Raw genomic sequence first — 24405 nt, forward strand, 5'->3', positions numbered from 1 at the left:
GCCACTATATAAGCTTACTTTCTCTTATTTGGTCTTCTCTATGACAACAAAGCCATACGATCGATCACTCCATACTGCAGCAAGCACTTCAGAGAAGGCCACAAGTCATGAAATCAGGCCTGTTTTATCAATGAGCAAAGTGAGGGTCAAAGAAGTTGACCAATAGGTCCAATATCACAAAGCTAGAAATGGTGGATCAGCCAGAGTCTATGTCTGGGTCTAAGTCTACATATGTGTCTATCTGACCTCAAAATCTGTATTTTGGTTTTATACCATTCTAACTTGTGTTAAATATAGGAAGAAGTATTTATTCAGCTAGATTAACATGGCTGTAGCTAAGCCTCAGCCCACAGTTAGTCTCTCCTTTCTATCTTCTCACCCAATAATAGAAAAATTTCCATTGTCCCAGAAGTCATAAATGCTACTACTACTACTACTGTCACCACTACTATTATTATACAATAATAATGATAATAATAATAATGGCAGCTCCCTCTTCAGAAAAGCTTATGATGTAGCACTGTTTGAAGTGTTAAGCATTTTGCCTGCATGAACTTGTTTAATCTCACAAAAGTTAGATGAATTAGGTAATATTTTTATCTCATTTTAAAGACTGGGAAATTAAAGCTTAGAAAGGTGAAATCGTTTGTCCAAAGTGAAAGCAGTTAAGTAGCTGGGTCGCAGTCTAGTCCCAGGTCTACTCTGACTCCAGAGCTGAAGTATCATGCTATACTGCAATGCTACTCTTCAAGGGACACACAGCAAGAGAAAAAATAAAGAAGATTAGGAAGGTGGAAGCCTCTAGAATGTGTTTCTTGACCTTTTCTTTTACTGAAAAAAAGAAAATAAAATGAGAATAAAATGGAACTTCTGGCAGTGAGTTTCAGCTGTCTCCCCCACAGCAGATCACTTGCAGCCTGAAGATGAGCTTCACCCACACAAAGGTATGTTGTTTCAATTTGGCCTGGACTGGAGGAGGGGCTACCTTCTCTCTCTACAATAAAAAAGTTGTGATTCGTCAGCCTTTGTTTTACCCTTTGCATTTTATTTTCCTTTTTTAAAAGTTTCCTTTAAGGCTACAAAAGGATAAGAAAATCTTTGCAAAATAGTTTCCAGCTTTTAGCATCCACCTGCTAAATTGCCCTCCACTCCCAAGGTACCCTGTCTGGCTCTCTAGCAGGTGTAGCTTGCAGCTGTAGCAGATTTTACCGAGCATGGGACAGATGGAGGGGATACAGCCTGCACAGTAGGGTAGATTTTTTTTTGAAATGCATGATGAGACCTTCATCATAGCCTGGTAGGCAAATGTGGCATTGATGCAAAGTATGCCAAGTTGGCAGGTGTCTGTGTCTGCTGCATTGTGTTTGCAGTAGTGGGATTCCTTTTGGGAGTGGTGGTTGGCTTCTCCTGCAGCACAAGCAGATCATTTTGCATCTGAGTTGTTTTGGAGTAACTACAGTAGATATCTGCTTGGAGGAGCATTGCAGTGAGGGTGTTGAGGAGGGGGTGGAGGTGAGTGGCATAGGCGCCTTAGAGACCTGTGGTGTATGACTCAGGGTGAGCAATACATCCTCCTTGAAGTTTGCCTTCCTCGCTTTTAAATGAGAGTGGGTGGCGGAGCTGCTAAAGTTCGTCAAAGATCCATGTACTTCCCTGCTTTCTCCACCACCTTGCATAAGTGGGTCATATGACCAATCCTATAAATAAAGGGACGTGACACTTCCCAGTCTGAGATAATTAAGACAGAATATGGCAGGCAAGCTTGGAGACCATACAGTATGGTTACAAGATGAAGGACGACTGACTGACCCCATCAGACATGATGTGGGTTTACATACTGTGGAAGTGACCAAACCAAGAGTAGTCCTCAGCAGGATGGTGGCAACAATTACAGACCAAGAAGATAAATCACCTGGCATATAGTACATGCTCCAACAAAACAGCAGCTCTTTTTATGAGCTCTGTAGCTACATCAGCCTCTATGAACAGAGGCTCTAAAGCAGCCCAGACAATGTTTGATAATTCCTCTCTTTATATTGCATCTCATTCATGCCAATTCTCCAAGAAACTAGATTTGAGAACCCTGAGATACAAGAAAAAAGGTGAAGGTCATCATTGTCTCTGAAAGATGACTCTTTTCATTTAATGTTTCACCTCATGGAAAACTTTCTCTTGAGTTAGCATTTCTGGCGAGAGTGACTCACGCAGCCTTTGATCACCGAGGCACCAGGCCCCTCTCATGTAACCTTCTCAGCAGCAATCAGTAGTAGGGAAAGTAAGGGCTGTGGGTCAGACAGGCTTGGCTTCAAAATCTAGATCTCCCACTTACTTACCCTCTTGGGAAACCCTTGGGAAAGTAATTCAACCTGTCTAAGGTTATTAAATGTATAACATGACAATTATCCTATCTGCTGTATTAGACAGGGTTGTCCAGAGATACAGAAACAATAGGATATATGATATATTATAAACATATATATTATATATGTCACATATATTATACATAATCACATATATTATATGTCCTATTTGTTATATGTGATGAATTAGAAATATACATTTTGTATATTATATGTAATACATGTATATCTATATTACACATCCTATTGGGTCTGTTTCTCTGGAAAACCTTAACTGATACAGTATATATACACTATACATATGGAAAGAGACAGAGAAATTTTAAGGAATTGGCTTACACAATTGTAGTGAGCTGACAAGTCCAGAATTCATAGGGCAAGAAGGCAGTCTGGAAATTCAGGTGAGAGATGGTGTTACTGTCTTGACTCTATGGGCTGGAAACTCAGGCAGAATGTTTATATTGCAATTTGGAGGCAGACCTCCTTCTTCTTTGGTCAACATCCGTCTTTGCTCTTAAGGCTTTCAATGTGTTGAATGAGGCCCACCCACATTATGGAGGATAATCTGCTTTATTTAATGTCAACTGATTACAAACATTAATCACATCCACAAAATACCTTCACAGGAACATCTAGACTAGTTTTTGACCAAACGATTGTTCATCATGATATATCCAAGTTGACACATAAAATTAACCATCACACCTGCCTAGCTAAAGTGGTTGTTATGAGATTTAACAGAACATGCAATGTGAACTTGCCAGGGGCAGGATCAGGCACAGAACAAAAGTTCCCCAGTGATCGTATTTTCTATTACTGTTAACTTATTGCCACTGTGATCATTTATTTTCTTCTCCTCACTACCTGTTTCTGATACTTTGTCTCTCCTTTCACGTCTCATCTCTCTCTGCTCTCAAAAAGAGAAGACAATACCATTATTCCCATTAACCCTAAGGAAGAATTCATCTAAATTACCAGAGAATCTGACCTTGTAAATGTTTTCAAAGAAATGCATTTTTTGGCTCTAGAGTATATTTGACACTTGTAATTACATGCTTAGCTGGTTCTCAGTCTGCTATGACATCTGCTCCTTGAGAGTAGAATTGTATTTCCTTCACTTAAAAAATCCTTGGTTCCTAGCAAGTGCCAGGTAATTATCAGGAGATCAATTATAATAATGATAGATTGGATTGATTGAACTCATGGATGAATGAGCTAGAACAACTATAAATCATTTATACTTTCTAGAGCAGCAAAGTAATATCTCTAGTAAAAGGCATTAAAAGACGCATAAGTCAAAACAATGATGTTCAGTTCAGAAGGACTGAATCTCTAAAATTTATTAGGCATACATTTTTGGTAACTGGGTATTATGTACCAAATATTTTTGTCCCCATAAGATTCATATGCTGAAGCTCTAATCCCCAATGTTATGGTATTTGGAGGTGGGGACTTTGGAAAATGATCTGGTCATGATAATGTGTCCTCTATGAATGGGGTTTGCTCCCTTATAAAAAGAAGAGGAGACCCTGGATCTTTCTTTCCAACATGTGAAGCTGAAACAAGAAGACTGCCATGTGCAAACCAGGAAGTTAGCCCTCATCAGACACAGAATCAGCTGGCACCTCGATCTTGAGCTTTGCAGCCTCTAGAATTCTGGGGGGGAAAAAAAAAAAAGAAAAAAAAAATATATATATATGTTTGTTGTGTAAGATGCTGAGTCTGTAGTATTTTGTTATAGCAGTCTGAGATATGACAGTGGGTGAGTAGAAATCTTCTATAGTCCTTTTGCTAAAGGACTTCCGTCAGTATTGGCCCTGTGGTCTTATCCTTCTTGTTTCATGCAATGCCTTGTTTCACCTCACGATTTTGAGGCCAGGAACCATATTTTAAAACATCTGTACCTGACTCAGTTCTTGCAGGTAGTAGGCTCTCAAAAAATAAATGGTGGTTGAATTTTTAAAGTTGAGTTATTGTCTACATATCTCTCACACTTTAATTTACTTTCTCAATCTTTTTAGCATCTTGATGAGGTACAAAGTACATAGAGTTTGGAAGTTGGAAGGTATGCCTTCCAGGAAATTTTATGTATTAAACATAGTTCCTTTATATATATATGTGTTGATTATACATAGCATCCTGGCCACCTTTAAAAGATACTAAGAAATACACTTTTTGTTTTGAAAATTAGCAAATAAAGGAAAAGACTCAAGCATTCATCTCTCCTTTCCTATAAAATCTGAACCACTGGGCAATCAGGTGGCAGATATTTCCTTGCACAGACATACTCCCAACAAGTAAATAAAGAAGATGTGATCAAACTGGAATATCATCATTTTCCATCTGTAATTAATTATATATCTGACCACTGATCAGAAATGGTTGTTGACAACACAAAAATGACATAATGCCCCCCTTGACAAAGAATATGACACCACCTAGAAAGTAATTTTTCCCCAGAAAATTCAAAACAAAAAACGATTTAGCCTCTATAATCAACTTTCAGTTGGCAAGAAATACAGAAGACTAAGGAAAACATTAAACTTTACTACAGACATGAGATCAGCAAAATTCCAATGGAGTAAAGTCTATAAGACAAATGATGTAGTTTTCAAAGAAACAAACTTCAAAGGTCAGGGGGGAAGAATCTGTGCATTAAAAGAGACCCAAAAGGCATTAAACAAACAAACAAAAACAGGCAGAGCTATACTATAGTATTTAGAAATGTACATTGGTAATAAAAACTATAAAGCAAGATACAGAGGTGATTTTCATAAACTCAGCATAGTGGTTATTCTGAAGGTGAGGATGTTGGAAGGAGTAGCCGGAGGGCTCCTGGTATAGCCAGCAAGATTTTGTCTCTTTTTATGTTTGATTCTTAAAAGGGCATGCTATGGTTTGAATGTGACCTGAAAATTTCATATGTTGGAAACTTAATCCCCAACGCAACAGTGTTGAGACGTGGGACCTTTAAGAGGAGATTAGGTCATGAGGGCTCAGCCCTCATGAATGAATTAATGTTGTTATTGTGAGAATGGATTAGTTATCTTGAGAGTAGGTTCCTGATAGATAGATGGGTTTGGCCCCTTTCCTCCCTTTGGCCTTCTCTCACCTTCTCACTTTCAGCCATGAGATGACGCAGCAAGAAGGCTCTTGCCAGATGCCAGCACCTTGATACTGGGTTTCACAGCTGCCAGAATTGTGAGAAATATGTTTGTTTTAAAAAATAAATTACAAGAGTCTGTGATATTCTGTTATAGCAACACAAAACAGACTAAAACACGGCATTTGCCTTATAATAATTTTTACACCATTTTCTGTTTTGCTGGTATTTGAACAAGTTTTTAAAAACAGCTGTTCTGCCTATTTCACAGAATGAATGGTGCCTACATAAACATGACATTTAATAAGTACAGGAACCTCATCTGTATTCTTCATCGCCATATTCCCAGGGACCAGACTGGCTCTTGGCACATGCTTGGACTAAATATATATTTACTGAATGAATTAATAAATGAAACTGTAAAATCAAATATATACATAAAATCATATTCTGATGATGACTATTAACTTCAGCAAAGTTACAAATTCCCAAGGAGTGGATTCCAGATCACTGGCAATTTGTTGTGTACAGCAGACAAGGTTCTTTATAACGATGTTGCCCACTGCTAGACTACAGTAACAAATAGGACCTTAAGAGGATTGAGGCTGGTCATTGGCAGAAAGCTGACATCCAGTGATGTACAAGTCTTCCCGGCGACACACACATCACTCATCAGATCCTGTGCACCTCTGTCACAGATGGATCTGCAGGGGATTAAGGTTATACTCGTCATTCCAAGTTGTGGGGCTCAAGAGCAACTATCTAGCTAGAGCCCACTGCTAGGGGACATGTCCTAAAGTCATTTTGCACAGCAACACACTTCATAAACTTGGGGGAGAATCTGTGGATGTTGTGTTCATCGTCTATCACCATGTAATGACATTAGCACAAGTTTAGCAGCTTAAAACACACACTTATTACCTCACAGTTTCTGTAGGTCAGAACCACAGCTTTAACTATGTCCCCTGCAAGGTTGCAAAGAAGGTGTTGTCCTGCACTGGCCTCTCATCTGAAGCTTTCACTGGGGAAGGCCTTAGCCATTGGGTCCTGGAAGATGTCTGCCTTCCAGAACTCTGGAACCTATGACTAGATTACCTTATGTGGCAAAGGGACTTTGTAAATAGGATGAAGTAAAGGATTTTAAAATGGAGAGATTATTCTGGATTATCTGGGTGGGCCCCATGTAATGACAAAAATTCTTTTAAGAGGGAGGCAAGATGTCTAAAGTCAGAAAAGGAGATGTGACCACAGAAGCAGAGGTTAGAGTGAAGTGGTTTGAAGATGGAGGAGGGGGCCAGGGGCCAGGGAATGCAAGCAGTCTCTAGGTTTTAGCTTTGTAAGGTTCATTTTGGACTGACCTCCGAAACTGTAAGATAATACATTTGCATTGTTTTAAGCCACCAAATCTGTGGTAACTTGTTACAGTAGCCATAGTAAGCTCATACAGCCTGGGAGAAAAGGTCCTTGTCAACAACGAAGCATTATATGCATGTAAACAATTAGTACTATTTCAGTATCTTACTTTGAAAAATATTATCATTTAAATCAAATGACCCTGTAGAAAAATGTGTGTTACACACAGACAAAGGAAACACAGAAATTCTCAATGGAAATTCTCCTGATAGAGTATTAAATGAAAGGCTGTATATGCATTTAGTTCTCCATTAAATTCATTTTAAATCCCACTTCAAAGCATCCCATGCACGTGGATTGTGGATCACTTTGTGATCACTTAACCTACTTGTAAAAATGGCAAATGCATGGGACACATCCCAAACGTACTAAATTATTACACAAAGCTATTTCAAATACAACTGTGGTCAGCTGACTAATGGTCCCCCAAAATAGCCAAGTTCTAATCATAGGAACCCATGAATGTTACCTTATATGACAAAAGGGGCCTTGCAGATGTCATTAAGTTAAGGATTTTTTCTTGGATTATCAGAGTCGACCCTAAATGTAGTCTCAAGTGTCCTTTAAAGAGGGGGGTGGAGGGAGATTTTACTGCAGAAGAGGAGAAGGTGATGTAATGATGGAAGTAAAAAATCAGAGTTGTGTGCTTTGGAGGTGGAGGAGGGGGCCACAAGCGAAGGAATACAGACAGCCACTGGAAGCTAAAGAAGGCGAGGAAATAGATCTTTCCCTAAAGCCTCCAGAGGGAAAACAACTCTGCTGCCCTTTATTTTAGACTTCTGAGCTCCAGAACTGTAAAACAGTAACTTTATGTTGCTGTAAGCCACTTGGTTTGTGGTAATTTGTTAAGGCAGAAATAGGGAAATAATACAGTCTTCCATTAATGATGTTCCTCCAGGATTTCTCAAAAAAAAAAAAAAAAAACCATATATATATATATATATATATATATACACACACACACACACACACACAAATATAAATTTGTTGGTGACTCCACTTATTTATTAGTTTATTTTTTAAGCAAAAAATGCACTAAATGCAAATTATATATAAAGTTACATTTTGGCATTACCATTTTGAGCAAAGACAATTTTCTGCACATAAGAGTTTTTACTCAGAGAATATCACATAGAACAAATTTGATTTGCAGGCCATATTTGCTTTGTGAACATGCACCAAGTGTGGGGGGTAGAAAGGAAACATTTTCTAGAGCCCTTGAGTCAAGACTCCAGGGTACAGCTGCACCATTTTCATGCATTTCAAAGCGCTCTGGTGTTTTGCCTTTATTTTGTCCTTAAGGCGTTTTTATGTGTTATATCTTTAAGTGCAATTTAAGTGAAAGGTAATTATGAGCCCCAAGATTAAAAACTTGGTTTAGAAAGTGGTTCAAAAGAATATAACTTTCAGAAAACGCTTCTTTCCTATCCATTTTCGTATCAACCATCACCTACTGTTACCATCTAATATCAAGTCACTCCATTGAGGTGAATGACAAACTTTTGCAGCATTATATTTTATGTTCAAATTATATTTATTGTTATTCAAGTTGCCAGGTTGGTATTAATTAGACAAACTTGCTCTCATTGTTCTATTAAAGCAATTCAGCAAGAGATAGGTGCATGTGGCAGATACATGAATCTGGTTACAAGCTCCTCACAGAATTTCCTAATGAAAATTCAAGCTCGAGAACCACTGCCTTAGATAATCATAGGGGAATATTTATTCCAGGCGGTCTCTTTTCCATCACATTCCCTGTCCTTTCCCTTTCAACTGCTGATGTTTGCAAAGGGAAGGCAAATTAATATTATTTTCATGAGCATATTATAATTTTGATGGAAAAACTGAGATCATTTTAAAATCACATAGTCCAACTAAAATGGATTTTTCTTAATTACTTGCTTACTCCCTTTCAATAAAACACTTGATTCCAAGTAGACTGTAAGTTGGACAATTTCCGGATACTCAGATGGAGTACATTCATCGAAGGCATTCGTAAATGGTTGTCAAATTTTGACAAACCTAGATTGGAGAAAGAAGAAAAGAAATGCATAATTCATCCCTATGCCCAGGAAAAGCAGTATGTAATCACTGCATACCCCTGTGTGCATATATATGCACACAACCACACCCATACCCACAACTGGCCTAAGTAATCACAACTAGGAAGATTGCAGCCTCAACTAAGGGTACTTTTTGTTTTTGCTTTTATCCCAGTAGTTCTTAGTGCTCTCCTTTTTGTCTGAAAGGCTATAGAGGTTTCGACCCCTCAGCCCAGCATGGTACTTAGCTAACTAACATTTCCTAAGGTTTCCTCTTCCCACCTGCCCTAATGGCATTTTTCTGGATTAAACACACTTTAAGTGAAAGGCAATCATGAGCCTCAAGAAGATTAAAAACTTAGTAAAGAAAATGGCTCAAAAGAATACAACTTCCAGAAAAAGGCTCTCTCCTGCCCAGTAGAAGAGTCTGTAGGGTAACAGGTGGATTTTCCCCATATTTTTATTCCTTAAAGTTTATTCATTCATTCATTACATACACAAACATACATTCCTTCATCTAAGAGAGAACAGATGTTGCCCATTTTGTTACTATGAAATCATAAGTGTGCAAAACGTGTACCGCTGATGCTAACACATCATTACTAACACGAGATACCCGTGCTGACCTTCATTTGCAAGGGACACTCAGGCCAATGGTGGACAAGATAGATAGTCCCTATCCTCACAGACTTTAACTTTAATGAGGAAAACAGTTGCCTAAGAATTTCATTATGTTATGAAAAGGGATATGATCTGAGAAGTGTGAGGTGCTAAACAGACACCTAATCTAATCTAACTTGCACAGTGCAAGATCAGCGTGTGTGTTGGGGGGAGGGTGCTGCATTAATATTTGCTGAACTGAATTCAGTGCTTGCCTTCCACTTCCTTAGATTCTCATCATTGATTGTTAGAGGAAGCCTATGAGTCATTCTTGACTCTCGATATTAATAACCATGTCTTTGGTTTATTAGCTTCTCAGTATGTTTATATAAGAAGGAGAGGGTTGCAGTCTTTAATATACACACAGAGCTCGGGCTTTTAAGGAAGTACTTCAAGAAATGATGCAGTAAAACATAGTTAATGAATATGTATGGAGTACATACTATTTTCAAGGCTTTGGTGGTAGATACAAAAATGAAGTCAATAGTCCTTGTTTTCACAGGTCTTAAATGCAAATGTGTGTGTATATGAGACTGGTGGACAGGAAACAGGAGAAATGGAGTTGGGAACAAGAGAAGAACAAGTCAAAGTATGTACACAAGTAATCAAAGAAGGAATCTCATTCCTTCTTCGAATGAGTCAGAAGATAAGAGCATTTGTTCAGGATAGAAATATTGTCCTAATGTAATTTCTTTTAGGAGAAAACAAACAATGAGCCCAGAACAATGGGAAGTTCTGAGAAAACAGCAGGTGATATAACCCCTGAAGGATGGATGTTGGCTCTTCCAGGAGGCCCTCCCTGAACATACTCCCCACTCCTCTGAGTCTGATAAACCGACCTCCTGTGCTCCCCCTGGCTCCTGTACTAACCTGATATTTGCACTTAACCATATTAAAAAGCAACTTCACCTTGCCCCTTACATGTCCTTTACTCTAATGAGATGATGAAATCTCAAGGCCAGCCACATGCTGGGGCATTGACACTCTGGCACCTAGTGACTGTGTCTAACCCATGGTAGACACTTCATTAACAGCAGTTGAGCTGAACTGGGTACCCCATACCATATAGAACACATCATAAATTCTCAATAAAGGTTTGGTAACTTAGGTGATGCCACTTTAGAAATCAATAATTGTTTTAAACAGAAGTCATTAATTCCTTTTTCTTTCTTCTTTTTCTTTTTCTTTTTAAGACAAATTCTCTCTCTGTAGCCCAAGCTGAAGTGCAGTGGCATGGGCACAATCACGGCTCACTGCAGCCTCAACCTCCTAGGCTCAAGCAATCCCTCCACCTTAGTCTTCCCAGTAGCTGGGATTACAGGTGCACATCACTACACCCAGTTAATTTTGTTTATTTTTTGTAGGTCTCACTATGTTGCTCAAGCTGGCCTACTCCCGGACTCAAGGAAGTCTCCTGCCTCAGCTTCCCAAAGTGTTGAGATTATAGGTGTGAGCCACCACACCCAGCCTGTCATTAATTTCAAGGGCTAAATTACAAGGATTTCTTGAGTTACCCAAAGATTCAATTTTCTAAATATCAGGTTGAATAAAACTTAGCTATATGTGCACCCCCAGAAACCTGAAATATCTAGAAATTGTGGGAAGCATCACTCAAAATCTCAGTAAATCAATATTGCCTAGAATCCTAACCAAAATAAATTTTCACTAAACCCCATTGTGATTTCAGAATTAACGCAGATTTTGTAAGAGCGCCATGGTGAATTACAGACCTCAGTCTCCAAGCCCTGTGAGTTTGCCTCTGGCAGCCATATTGAAGTGAAGGTAATTAACACAGTTCATCTTGCAATAGGATGGTGCTTTCCAGACTGTTTGAAATTCTATGGGCATCCCACCCAGACCCCAGTAACCCTTTGAAATATGCTGAACCATGGCAGTTAACACACAAGGGGATCATTAAATGAATAAGAGAAGGCACAGAAATCACAGTTTGTAACTGAGATCATTTCATGGGCAGTTTGCCAGCTATTTGGGAAAGTCTAACACAAAGGTTTCTTAATATGAGGTATTTATAAAGTGTAGTGCTATGAATCTACAAAATCACTTTAAAAATTATTTTAAAGGACATTCTCTTTCAAATTATTTTCTAAGTCCTAAGAAATAATTTTTTTCTAAAAATTATTTTGATGTAAAAATTTAGGAGGCAGGATGATAATACTATTAAATTTTAGCAGTAACAGAAAGTAGTCTTCAGGACAAATGATCACAATGTTTTCTATACATAGTCACTGCCATCTACTATGCAGCAGAAACCATTCTCGGATATCAAATTGTGGTCACCTTTGTCCAGACAATAATGATAACACAGGCAACACTTACCGAGCACAGGCAGTGGTTTTGAAATAGCTGGCAAGGCTGAGAAACAATGATTTCACATCTTGAGCGAAAAAGAGAAAATGTTTTAAAATCATTTTAAAGTGACCAAAATTGGAATGAAATACAGGCATCATCGCAGTAATCTGGGAAACAGTTACTTACAAGCTATAGTTATCATCAATGAACATGTGAAGACACTGGCTAATATTTCTCCCATAAACCATCTGAAACAACAAGATTGCTCTGATTTAGCATACTAATTGTGCATTTCCAAACTATGTGATTTTCCTAGACTTACTATAGGCTTAGGATTTCAAGGTTTACTACAAAAACTACAGTAATAAAGATAGTGGTATTGGAAAATGGACAGACATACAGATCAATGAAAGAGAGTAGACAGCCCAGAAGTAGACGCATGCAGCTAGAGTAAACTAATTTTAATTGAGATGTAGAAGCAATTCAAAGGGAACATACCATCTTTTCAACCAATGGTGTTGAAACAATTGGATATTTACATGCAAAAAATGAACCTACACATATATAACACACTGTACACAAAATTTAACTCGAAATGAGTCATCGACCAAAAATGTAGACTGTAAAAGTGTAAAACTTCTAGAAGAAAACATAGGGGAAAATCAATATGACCTTGTATTTGGCAACGAGTTTTAAAATACAATACCAAATGCACAATCCATGAAAGAAAAGAAATGAATAATTGGACTTTATCAAAATGTAAAACTTTTGCACTGTGAAAGACACTGCTAAGAGAATGAAAAGACAAGGTACAGTCTGTGAGAAAATATTTGCAAATTATGTATCTGATCAAGGACTTCTATCCATAGTATATAAAGAACTCTTAAAATTAAAAAAGAAAATAAGCAACCCACTTGAAAAAATGAGCAAAATATCTGACCAGGCACTTCATCAAAGAATATATACAAATGGTAAATAAGTATAAAAACAGATGTTCAACAGCGTTCATCATTAGAGTAATGCAAATTAAAACGGTAAGATACCACTGCATGCCTAGTAGAATGGCTAAAACCCAAACAACTGGCAACACAAAATGCTAGGGAGGATGCAGAGCAACAGAAACTCTCATTCATTGCCGTTAAGAATGAAAAGGGTGCAAACACTTGGAAGATGGTTTGGCTCTTGCTTACAAAGTTAAATGTAGACTTACCATAAAACCCAACTGCTGCACTTGGTATTAATTCAACTGAGTTGAACTCTGTGTCTATATACAAATCTGCATGTGATTCTTTGTAGAAGCTTTATTTAAAATTGTCAAAAACCAGAAGCAACCAAGACACCTTTCAACAGGCAAATGTATAAACAAACTTTATACATCCATACAACGGAATATGATTCAGCAACAAAAAGGAATGAGCTAATTGTAGATTAGCATATTTGTTATTGCTGTGGGTTAGTATATTTTCTTAGAGAGGTGAACAGTTTTCTATATTAATCATATACAAGCAAAATATTCCATGGCAGAAATAATTTGTTCTGAAAAAATAAGAAATTAAGGGAAGACAGAAATGGTGGGAAAACTGAAGTCCCATAAGTGATGGTAGCAGCAGCAGCCTATCTGTGGCTGCTGCAAAGACGCCAGCTGCATGAGGGGAGGCGTGGCCAGGGTTGTGTGCTTCACAGAGCCTGAGGGAGCCTGGAACAGGAGGGAGCCCAGAACAGGAGGGAGCCCAGAACAGGAGGGAGCCCCGTCCTCCTAGGTGCAGCTGCAGCTGCAGCAGCAGCCGCCCAGTCACTGCTCTGAACCCAGGTATCCCTGCACTCTTGGGGGCTTTGGAAGCCCCCCTGCCCCTGCAGGCTTGGAAGTGCCTGCTCCTGCCCCTGGCCTCTCCCTGCTCGCGTTGCCTGCTCTGATTTCAGAGCAAAGTTGTGGCTAGGCCCGGATGCTATTACAACCTAGCAGTGACCAGACCCCACACTTGTTTGCTCACATAGCCCTCACCACTTCACACTTTGCTTGTAAAGGCTCAATATGTATCTGAAAAAGAGTCATGGCAGTGAAGAGATGGAGATCTAGATCACCCACACCTGTATATTCCATAGCATATTTTGTCTGTAAAAAAGGTATTCAGACCAGTCAGACCTAACAGTCCCTTTTAAAAACAAACATTTCATTTAATAACAGTAATGCCTCTTCTTATCCTGAAATAAAGTTCATAAGTAATATAACCCATCTACATAAGTAATCTAGAGATGATTTAAATTATGTGGGAGGATATACATAGGGTATTTGCAAATACTACATCATCTTATATAAGGGGCTTCTGTATTCAAGGATTTTGGTATCTGAGGGAAGCTCTAGAATCAAACCCTCTTATGTATTAAGGGACAACTGTATTCAATGCTTGTACTTTCCAGTTATGAATAATTTATATCTTGAAAGATACGAATTATCCTGTCTCTCTCTGTCTCTCTGTCTTTCCCACCCCATTCTCTAACTTTATTACTACATCTATCTCTATTGCACTTCACAACTGCACATTATTCTGTGGTGTGGACAAATTTAATTTATTTATTCAGTCCTCTATTTATGGACATTTGGGTTGTTTCTATTTTCTGCTATTACCAAAATGATGTGCAAGGGACCCAAAATAGATAAAACAATCTTGAGGAAGGAAAACAAAGTTGGAAGACTCATGCTTTTCCACTTCAAAACTTACTACACTGCATGCAAAAGAATGAAGTTGAAGCGTTACTTTATGCCATATACAAAGATTAACTCAAAATGAATTAAAAACCTAAATGTAAGAGCTAAAACTATCAAACACAACAAAAGATATGTGGGAAACTTCATGACAGTGGATCTGGCAATGATTTATTGACTGTGACACCAAAAGAGGAGGCCACAAAAAAGAAAAAAAAAATTGAGAAATTGGGCTACATCAAAATTTAAAACTTCTGCACATCAAAGAATACATTCGATAGAGTGAAAAGGCAATCCGCAGAACAGTAAAAATATTTGCAAATCACATATCTGAGAAGGGGTTAATATGCAGAAAATATAAAGAATTATTTTAACTTAACAATAAAAAGCAAACAGCCTGGTTTAAAAAGTGTCAGAGTACTTGAACAGACATTTCTGTATAACAGATACACAAACAAACATCAAATAAGTGCATGGAAAGATGGTCAACATCATTATCCATCAGGCAAATGCAAATCAAAACCACAGTGAGGTATCACACCACATCCACCAGGATGGCTCTAGTCAAAAAGACAGACAATAGCAACTGTTCAGGATGAGGAAAATTTGGATTCCTCATACACTGATGGTGGGGGTGGGAGTGCAAGATGGTGAAGTCCTATTGGAAAACGTTTCAGCAGTTTCTAAAAATACTAAACATAGAGTTACTATATGCCCAGAAACTCAATTCCCAGATATTTAACCAAGAAAAATGAAAATGTATGTCCATACAAAACTTGTACACCAGTGTTCATAGCAAGATTATTCATAATGGCCAAACAGTGGGAAAAACTCAAATGCCCATCAACTGATGGAATGGATAAACAAAATGTGGTATATCTATGCAATGGAATGTTATTCTTCCATAAAAAAGAATGAAGTATGATACATGCTATGACATGGATGAACTCTGAAAACATTACGCTAAGTGAGTCAAACCAGACACAGAAGTCCACATATTGTATAACTATAGGAAACGTCCAGAATAGACAAATTCATAGAGACAGAAAGTACTTTAGTGGTTTCCAGGAAGTGGGAGAGGACGGAATGGAGAGTAACTGCTAATGGGTACAGGGTTTCTTTCTTCAGTGATGAAATTGTTATAGAATTATAGTGGTGATGGTGTTACAATTTTGTAAATATACTAAAACCACTGAAGGTGCACTTAAAAATAATTTTTAAAAACTGCTTAAAAATGCAATGAATAGTATTTTACATATGTCATTTCACACAATAAATTATTTGAAAAGGTATGGCCAGGTCAAAGGAGACATGTAACTTTAAACTTGGTCGACATTATTGAATCTCCCTACCTGAGGATTGGGGATTTTTTTTTTTTTTTTTTTTTCAAGATGGAGTCTTGCTCTGTCGCTCAGGCTGGAGTGCAGTGGCGTGATCTTGGCTCACTGCAAGCTCCACCTGTTGGGTTCACACCATTCTCCTGCCTCAGCCTCCGGAGTAGCTGGGATTACAGGCGCCCGCCACCATGCCCGGCTAATATTTTGTATTTTTAGTAGAGACGGAGTTTCACCGTATTGGCCAGGATGGTCTCTATCTCCTGACCTTGTGATCCACCCGCGTCAGTCTCCCAAAGTGCTGGGATTACAGGGGTGAGCCACGGCACCCAGCCCCCCTACCTGGGGATTTTAAGAATAAATTGTTAAAAAATTCACAGCAATGATGGAGCACGTCTGCTACTTCACAACTTTGCCAAAATATGTGACCAAGCATTTGAATTTTTGCCAATAGGATGGGTGATGATGTCACTGGGTAGATTTATTTTAAAAAAGAATAATATTTTTGTGGTTTTTATTTTCAAAATGTGAATCATTTGAAAGAGATTACAAATAAATACAAAAAAGAAAAGAAAGTATCATCGGAAAAGTCCCACCATACAGGAAAAGTTATTAATAAAATCTGGTGAATATCCTTTTGGAAATCCCTTTATATGCATTTTAAAACCGTTATTCTAAAATGAGCTCTAACATACATACAGCAAAGCCTATAAAGTATACAACTTGATTTTGATTTTTTAATATAAACACCTGTAATTGTTACACAGATCAAGATACAGAATATTTCCTGCACCCTATAAGGTTCCTTGGTTGTCCCTTTCAGTACATACCCTTGGAATTAATCACTATTCTTACATCTATAATAATTGATTTGTCTTGCCTTTTCTTGAATTTTATAGACACAGGTTGAGCATCTCTAATTAAAAAATTCAAAATCTGAAATGCCCCAAGTTTGAAACTTTTTGAGTGCCTACATGATGCCACAAGTGGAAACTTCCACACCTGACTTCATGCCACAGGTGCACAAAATTACTTAAAATATTGTGTAAAGTTACCTTTAGGCTGTGTGTATATGAAACATAAGTGAATTTTGTTTAGATTTGAGTCTCATCCTCAAGCTATCTCATCATGTATATGCAAATATTCCCAAATGTAAAAAAAAAAAAAAAGTCCAAAATCCAAAACTCTTCTGGTCCCAAGCATTTTGTATGAGGCATACTCAACCTGTATGTGCAAACATGTTGACTTTCCTGTCTGTCATGTGTCACTTACATATCTATGAGAAATATCCGGCCAGGCGCGGTGGCTCACGCCTGTAATCCCAGCACTTTGGGAGGCCGAGGAGGGCAGATCACAAGGTCAGGAGATCAAGACCATCCTGGCTAACACAGTGAAACCCCGTCTCTACTAAAAATACAAAAAGTTAGCCGGGCATGGTGGTAGGTGCCTGTAGTCCCAGTTACTCGGGAGGCTGAGGCAGGAGAATGGCATGAACCCGGGAAGTGGAGCTTGCAGTGAGTTGAGATCGCGCCACTGCACTGCAGCTTGGGTGACAGATTGAGACTCTGATTCAAAAAAAAAAAAAAGAGAGAAACATCCATGCTCTTGCCTACATCTATACATTTTTAGTCAATTTTTAATTCAAATAAACATTATTAGAATAATTTTAGATATGCAGAGAAAGCAGAAAATTAGGACAGAGGGTTCTCATGTGGTCCCCAGTCAGCTTTCTCTATTATTATTACTGTGGTATGTTTGTCACAATGAAGGAACATGGTAATGTACCAACACTGGTACATTAGTACAACAAGAGTTTTGGAAAGTCCTGCTCAGATAATGTGTTGAATGTCCCTTAATATTTTTTATTTTAATTAATTAATTAATTTATTTATTCTGCTATTTTTCTTTTGGTAGACTGGGATTTGGAAGACCACAGAGGTAAAGCGCCATTCGCACCACATCTATCAAGGGGACATGCAATCAATGTAACTTATCCCTGTTGATGCTGACTTGTTCACTTGCAGCAGTGTTTGTCCAGTTTCTCCACTGAAGAGTTACCTTTCTTACCCACTTCCTTACTCTACTTCCCGGAAGACGTGTCTAAATGCAGCCCTCCCTCAAAAGATTAAGAGTTAAGCTCCACCTCTTAAGGCAGGAGTATCCACAAACATTAACCTAACGAAATTTAATTCACAGTCCTGTGAAAGGAAAGAAAGGGCTCTGAGATCAACTTGGAGGTTTGGAAAACACTAAGTGAAATAAAGCCAGACGTGTTCCCTCACCACATTATTTCACTGATTATTATACTAATGCACATCATGGTTCTCCAACTTGGGATACAGAACGCAGAATTTTGCAAGTTTATTTTTAACCACAGGAGCACCCCCCACACTCCACTTTTGTTCTTTTGGTCCCATTGTGATCTAAAAATATTTTGCAAACCTCATAATTATCTGGGAAGCTTATTTTAAAATACCAATTCTCAGTAAATCTAAATTAGAATCTCAAGGGATGGGATCCAGGACTTTGTATTTTGAAAAGCGGCTCCTCCAAGTGATGCTGCTGTATTTGACCCTCAAAATGTGGGACTCGAGAGCAGGCAGCCCTTGCTGGCCAGAGTTCAAGAACCATAAAGACCCCTGGACTGTTGTATTCACCTTTGTTTCATTGATTCAACAAATATTGAAGAACTCCTGGCACTGAGGATGCTGAAATGAGGGAGACACACAATGTGTCTGCTCTCAGGCAGCTCATATTCTTCTAGGGAGAGGCAGATCCCATTGAAACTTCAACAGATAATCATGTCACAGTCAGGGGGTAATAAGTGCTTGAAAGAAAAGTAAAGCAAGGTGCATGTGACAAAGAGTGGCATGCTATTTATACAGGATTTTCAGGGAAGATCTCTCTGATGATGTGACATTTGAACAGATTTTGTAAAGAAGTAAGTTCACATGTAATGAGGCTATCTGGAGGGTTGTAAGAGGCAGAGTGAACAGCAAGTACAAAGGCTCTGAGACAGGAGTGGGCCAAGGAACTCGATCACTACCCTGGAGACTTGGATGGGGAAAGAAAAAGAAGGCAGAGGAAGAATGTACAGGCCAGAGAGTAGAGAACAAACATACCTTAAGAAGACATAAAGAGACAATTTATGTGGGGATATGCAAATACAATGGGAAGGGTGGAGTCTCTGCAGGGACCCTAAGTCCCATAGCGGGAACTTCAAGTGCCTTTGAACTCCAGGTATACTTAGAGTATACCTGTAACAGGAGCCACTTTTTTTTTTTAACAAAAAGCAATACATGGTAAAATACAATTTTAAGCAAGGTACACTAGGTTTTGTATGCTTTCTAGGTTTTTATTTATTCATTTATTTATTTAGGCAGAGTTTTGCTCTTGTTGCCAAGGCCAGAGCGCAATGGCGGGATCTCGGCTCACTGCAACCTCTGCCTCCCGGGTTCAACCAAGTCTCCTGCCTCAGCCTCCTGAGTAGCTGGGATTACAGGTGCCCCCCCACCAGGCCCAGTTAGTTTCATATTTTTAATTTGCACCATGTTAGTCAGGCTGGTCTCGAACTGCTGACCTAAGGTGATCCTCCCACCTTGGCCTCCCAAAGTCCTGGGATTACAGACATGAGCCACTGTGCCTTGCCTACTTTCTAGGTTTTGCATGCTTTGTGAGAGGATGGAGGTGGGCAATGAGAGATAAAGGGAAACTTATCATGGACAGACAAATGAACAAATCTTAACAATAAAGCTACCTAAAATGTTTTGTGGAATAGGGCAAGGAAATCATCAATCAGTTATACCTTCACTAATTATGAAATACCACTGCATGAAAATAAAATCTGAATTACCTTGCACATGCAGAAATGATTAAGCACACAGCAAGCAGGATGGTCTGAAAGAAGACCTCTTGCAACAAACTGGTTTCTAATAGGAAGAAAAAAATAAATAAATTAGAAATCATTGCTGATTCAATCATCTTGGAACAAAAAATCATCTCAAACTTCCCTTCTACCCACCAAAAAAAAAAAAAAAAGTTTTGGAACGTATGTCAGTTCAAGCAATGCGTCATAAATAACAAGATAAAATTACCTACTGTTATACAGGGCTGTCATTAGAAAATTTCTGCAACTAATTACTTTCTTCAATCACTATAAAATAAAAGACTATGCTATTTACACAGTTTAGGGCTGCCTTTTGATCTAACGTTGGGGAAAGGCTTTGTAGAGTTTACGATAGTGTAAGAAATCTAACTCTGTGACTGTGATAATAATAATGTCTAAAATCTGTAAAGTGTCTTATAATTCACAAAGAGCTTTTATACGTTAGTTCACTTAAACAGCACAACAACCCTGTGAGGTGCATGCCATTATCTTAGTTCTGCAAAGAGAAGAATAAGACTAAGAGAAATGATGAACTCGTCCAAGGTCACACAGCTATGAGGTGTCACAGCCAAGATTTAAAAACCACATCTAGACAGAGCATAACATTTTGTCTGAAGCAGGCAGGGAAAGACAATTGCGACTTCACATACCGGAAGTCTCTAAAGACCAAAAATGAGAACATATATTATGAAATATTTGTCTTTGCAAAACTCTTTGCAATCAGTACAATATTTCAGTACTGCCAAGCCACAGTAGAAACTACAAGTCATCCAGCAATTATAAGAATAAGAGTGAACCTCAGTATTATTGTAATCACCTTAAAGAAATTAAAGCTGGTTTAAGGATTACCACATAAAAGACCTAAAGGAGAATATAAACAGACCTCAACTTAATTTTTGCCAAATGCTTCAAAAGCTCGATTTTGCAACAGTTGTTTAAAACTTGGAATGACTTTATGTTATGAATGCATTTATTTTTGCTATTTATGCCATGAATGAGGATTGAGTCAGCTAACAAAACCTACTTAGCCCATAATGCGGGTGGAATGCTGAAGATTGGCAATTCAAAATATCACAGTAGTAAATTATGTCACTGCAAATGTACAGTCGTTCATGTATATTGTGAATTCAGTTATTGTGGGTTCAATTGAATACTCAACCATCCTTCTAAAGTGTGTTTCTATTCTTAGCCTACCCTGATTTCATGTGGAATTTGGAAAACATTTCCTCAGAAACAAATCCAGCTTGAAAAACTGCAAAGTTCACCAGACTTGGATACTGAAGGATGAATGGGTTTAAATTTGAGATCTACAAAGATATGAGTTGTGTGATTTGGGACGAATTATTCATGAATTCCTTCCTTAAGTGGCCATTTACTGAATACCTTTTTCAGCTCAGCTCAGGTGTAACCTCCTTCAGGAAGCCTACCTTGATTCTACTAGCTCTTCCTTAGCCCTTAGCTGCTCCCTCTCTGTGCTCCCATTATACCTTGTTCATATCTTCGCTAACTCTCTTTCGCATTGAATTAAAAATTCTGTAATATTTCTCAATATTCCCCCACTAGACTGCAAGCTCACTGAGACAACAGTCAGCATCGATTTCCTGTTCCCTGGGGACAGTGCCCATATTTTCCTTGAGGAATCACCTTTCCCCCTCTGTTGGTACACGATTTAGTGAAGTGACTGGTTTTTTCTCTTTCCTCCTAGCATTTGATTCTTTTCGAGCTTTTTGGAGTTTCACATACTTATCAACAAAGTTTTGTTCATGTGAAACAGGCCCTTCCAGAACCAATGAAATTCAATTATTGGCCTCTTGTCATTAGTCTAGACAGATGTAATCTCTTTCTGCTGAACTGGAAACTAGAAAGGTATAGGCACAGAGCCACCAGGATCCACCATGGACAGAGGGTCTTTTTTGTTTTGTTTTGTTTTCTTTTCTTTTTCTTTTTTTTTTTTTTTGACAGGGTCTCACTCTATTGCCCAGGCTGCAGTACAGTGCATGATCTTGGTTCACTGCAGCCTTGACCTCTTAGGCTCAGGTGTTTCTCCCACCTCAGCCTCCCAGGTAGCTGGGACTTCAGGCATGCACCCCTATGCCCAGATAATTTTTTGTAGAAATGGGGTCTCACCATGTTGCCCAGGCTGGTCTCCAACTCCTGGGCTTATACGATCCTATCACCTCAGCCTCCTGAGTAGCTGGGACTACAGGCATGAGCCACCATGACTGGCTAATTTCTGTATTTTTTGGAGAGACGAAGTCTCACTATGTCACCCAGGCTAGCCTGGTACAACCTTTCAAAGAGTAACACAGACATAGAAGAGAAGAGAAAACAAAAAAACAGAGAATGACAGGATCCTGCTCTGTAAGCCTGGGATTTTCATTAAGATGAGCCAATAAATTCTATTGAGTGATCTACTTTGAGTTGGGTTTCCATCCACTGGAACTCAAAAATCTTAGACTGATACAGATGATGTACCTGCCTATATCTTTAGCACCTGAAAGGGAACATACATGCAAAACCTATATGTGAAGGGCTTAATGGAAGATAGAGACCTTGTCCACCCAGGACTTCATAGCCTAGTGAGAAAGAGGAAAATAAACAGTTTCTATAGAGATATATAGAGTGCTAGGGAATCAAGGGGAAGTAAAGTGCTACCTCCACCAGGCAGAAGCAGGCAGAGAAGGTGCATAGAGGTGGTCTCATTTAATTGGAGACTTGAGGAAGAGTAGAGGGCCACCCAGGTATAGCAGGTGGGAGAGACATTCCAGACACAGCAAAGAGCTTATATTTGTTCTTACAAAACCCTTGGCAAAGGGTACAAAGGTTAACTTTATCTGTCTGAACCTGAATATTCTTTTTTTTTTTTTTTAATTTATTTATTATTATTATACTTTAAGTTGTAGGGTACATGTGCATAACGTGCAGGTTTGTTACATATGTATACTTGTGCCATGTTGGTGTGCTGCACCCATCAACTCGTCATTTACATCAGGTATAACTCCCAATGCAATCCCTCCCCCCTCCCCCCTCCCCATGATAGGCCCCGGTGTGTGATGTTCCCCTTCCTGAGTCCACGTGATCTCATTGTTCAGTTCCCACCTATGAGTGAGAACATGCGGTGTTTGGTTTTCAGTTCTTGTGATAGTTTGCTAAGAATGATGGTTTCCAGCTGCATCCATGTCCCTACAAAGGACACAAACTCATCCTTTTTTATGGCTGCATAGTATTCCATGGTGTATATGTGCCACATTTTCTTACTGAATATTCTTATATGTAAAATGGAGGTAGCACACTTATTACTTGGTCCACCAGTAAAGAAGCATTATGAGTCGAGGTCACACCACTGCATTCCAGCCTGGGTGACAGAGTGAGACTCCATGCCTATGTGGGCATTTTGGAATTCACAGATGACCATGACCTAGTGCTCATCTTTAAGGATCTCACAGAGGCAAACATGCAGTAACAGTGCAAATAATGGGCATGAGAAAGAGAAGTCCTGGGAGCTAGGGGAGCACGAAGCAGGGTGAGCTCCCTGGAGGTGGCTATTGAGCCTTCTTAGGTGTTGATAACCTGTCATTCCAACACCTGGAAAGGGAACTAGGAAAAAAAACCAAAAAACAAAACCAAAAAACCCTTGATCATTTATCTAGTAGCTGCACTGGGAACAAAATGTACAAAGCATACTGATCTTCAGAACCAGAAGAGTGATGGCCAGTGAAGTGAATATTTATGATTTTGTGGAAGCAAATAAAGAGAAAATATTTTTCCGATTTAACATCAATTTTATGTAACAATAACTTCACATTTACTGAGTATTCAGTAGACATGACACAGTATGCTAAGTACTTTACAAGAGTTATTTTAGTCACAAGAAGGTATGAATTATGATCATCTCCATGTAGATATAAAAATGTTAAATTTGTGGCTCATGCCTGTAATCCCAGCACTTTGGGAGGCAGAGGCGGGCAGATCACGAGGTCAGGAAATCTAGACCATTCTGGCTAATACAGTGAAACCCCGTCTCTACTAAAAATACAATAAACTAGCCAGGTGTGGTGGCGGGCACCTGTAGTCCCAGCTACTTGGGAGGCAGGAGAATGGTGTGAACCTGGGAGGCGGAGCTTGCAGTGAGCAGAGATCACACCACTGCACTCCAGCCTGGGCAACAGAGTGAGACTTGTCTCAAAAAAAAAAAAAAAAAAAGTTAAGTTTGAGAGGGTTTGGTAAACTTCTTCTGAGTTATAGCTAACGAGTAGGGAGCTGGGCTTTTAATCTCAGCAAGCCAAGGACAGAGTGAGCTCTTTCACCTTGGTGCAGCACTATGTCCAAACATGCTTAATCTGACATTAACAAACCAGAAATTAAAGGGCATGCTTGTTGAATTTATTACAGCTTTACTCCCGCAAGAAAATACTAAGGGATGTTCTTTTTGTTCTTTCTTCCTCTTCCTCCTCTTCCTCCTCTTCCTCCTCCTCCTCCTCTTCCTCCTCCTCCTCTTCCTCTTCCTCTTCTTCTTTTTTTTTTTTTTTTTTTGATGGAGTCTCACTCCGTCACCCAGGCTGGAATGCAGTGGTGTGATCTCAAGTGATCTTG

The 24405-nt window shown here is 38.8% G+C and overlaps 1 protein-coding gene across 29 annotated transcripts in view; it reads right to left on the reverse strand.

The window, feature by feature from the left end:
• Positions 1 to 2520: 2520 nt before the first annotated feature.
• TMEM71 (transmembrane protein 71) overlaps positions 2521 to 24405 on the reverse strand; it is a 55540-nt gene continuing 33655 nt past the window's right edge. For 6 of the 29 annotated variants that reach the window (XM_031669745.1, XM_031669750.1, XM_031669749.1 and 3 more), the window contains 3 exons: positions 19780 to 19855; positions 11916 to 11973; positions 8910 to 10111 (listed from right to left, as the gene is read on the reverse strand). In XM_031669745.1, the coding sequence (XP_031525605.1) occupies positions 9863 to 10111; positions 11916 to 11973; positions 19780 to 19855 (383 nt within the window). In that variant the 3' untranslated portion in view covers positions 8910 to 9862. The other 23 variants (XM_031669758.1, XM_031669751.1, XM_021942648.2 and 20 more) reach the window with 14 other exon arrangements.

This window comes from Papio anubis, chromosome 8 (genome assembly GCF_008728515.1).
Source record: "Papio anubis isolate 15944 chromosome 8, Panubis1.0, whole genome shotgun sequence".
Classification (NCBI taxonomy): Eukaryota; Metazoa; Chordata; class Mammalia; order Primates; family Cercopithecidae; genus Papio; species Papio anubis.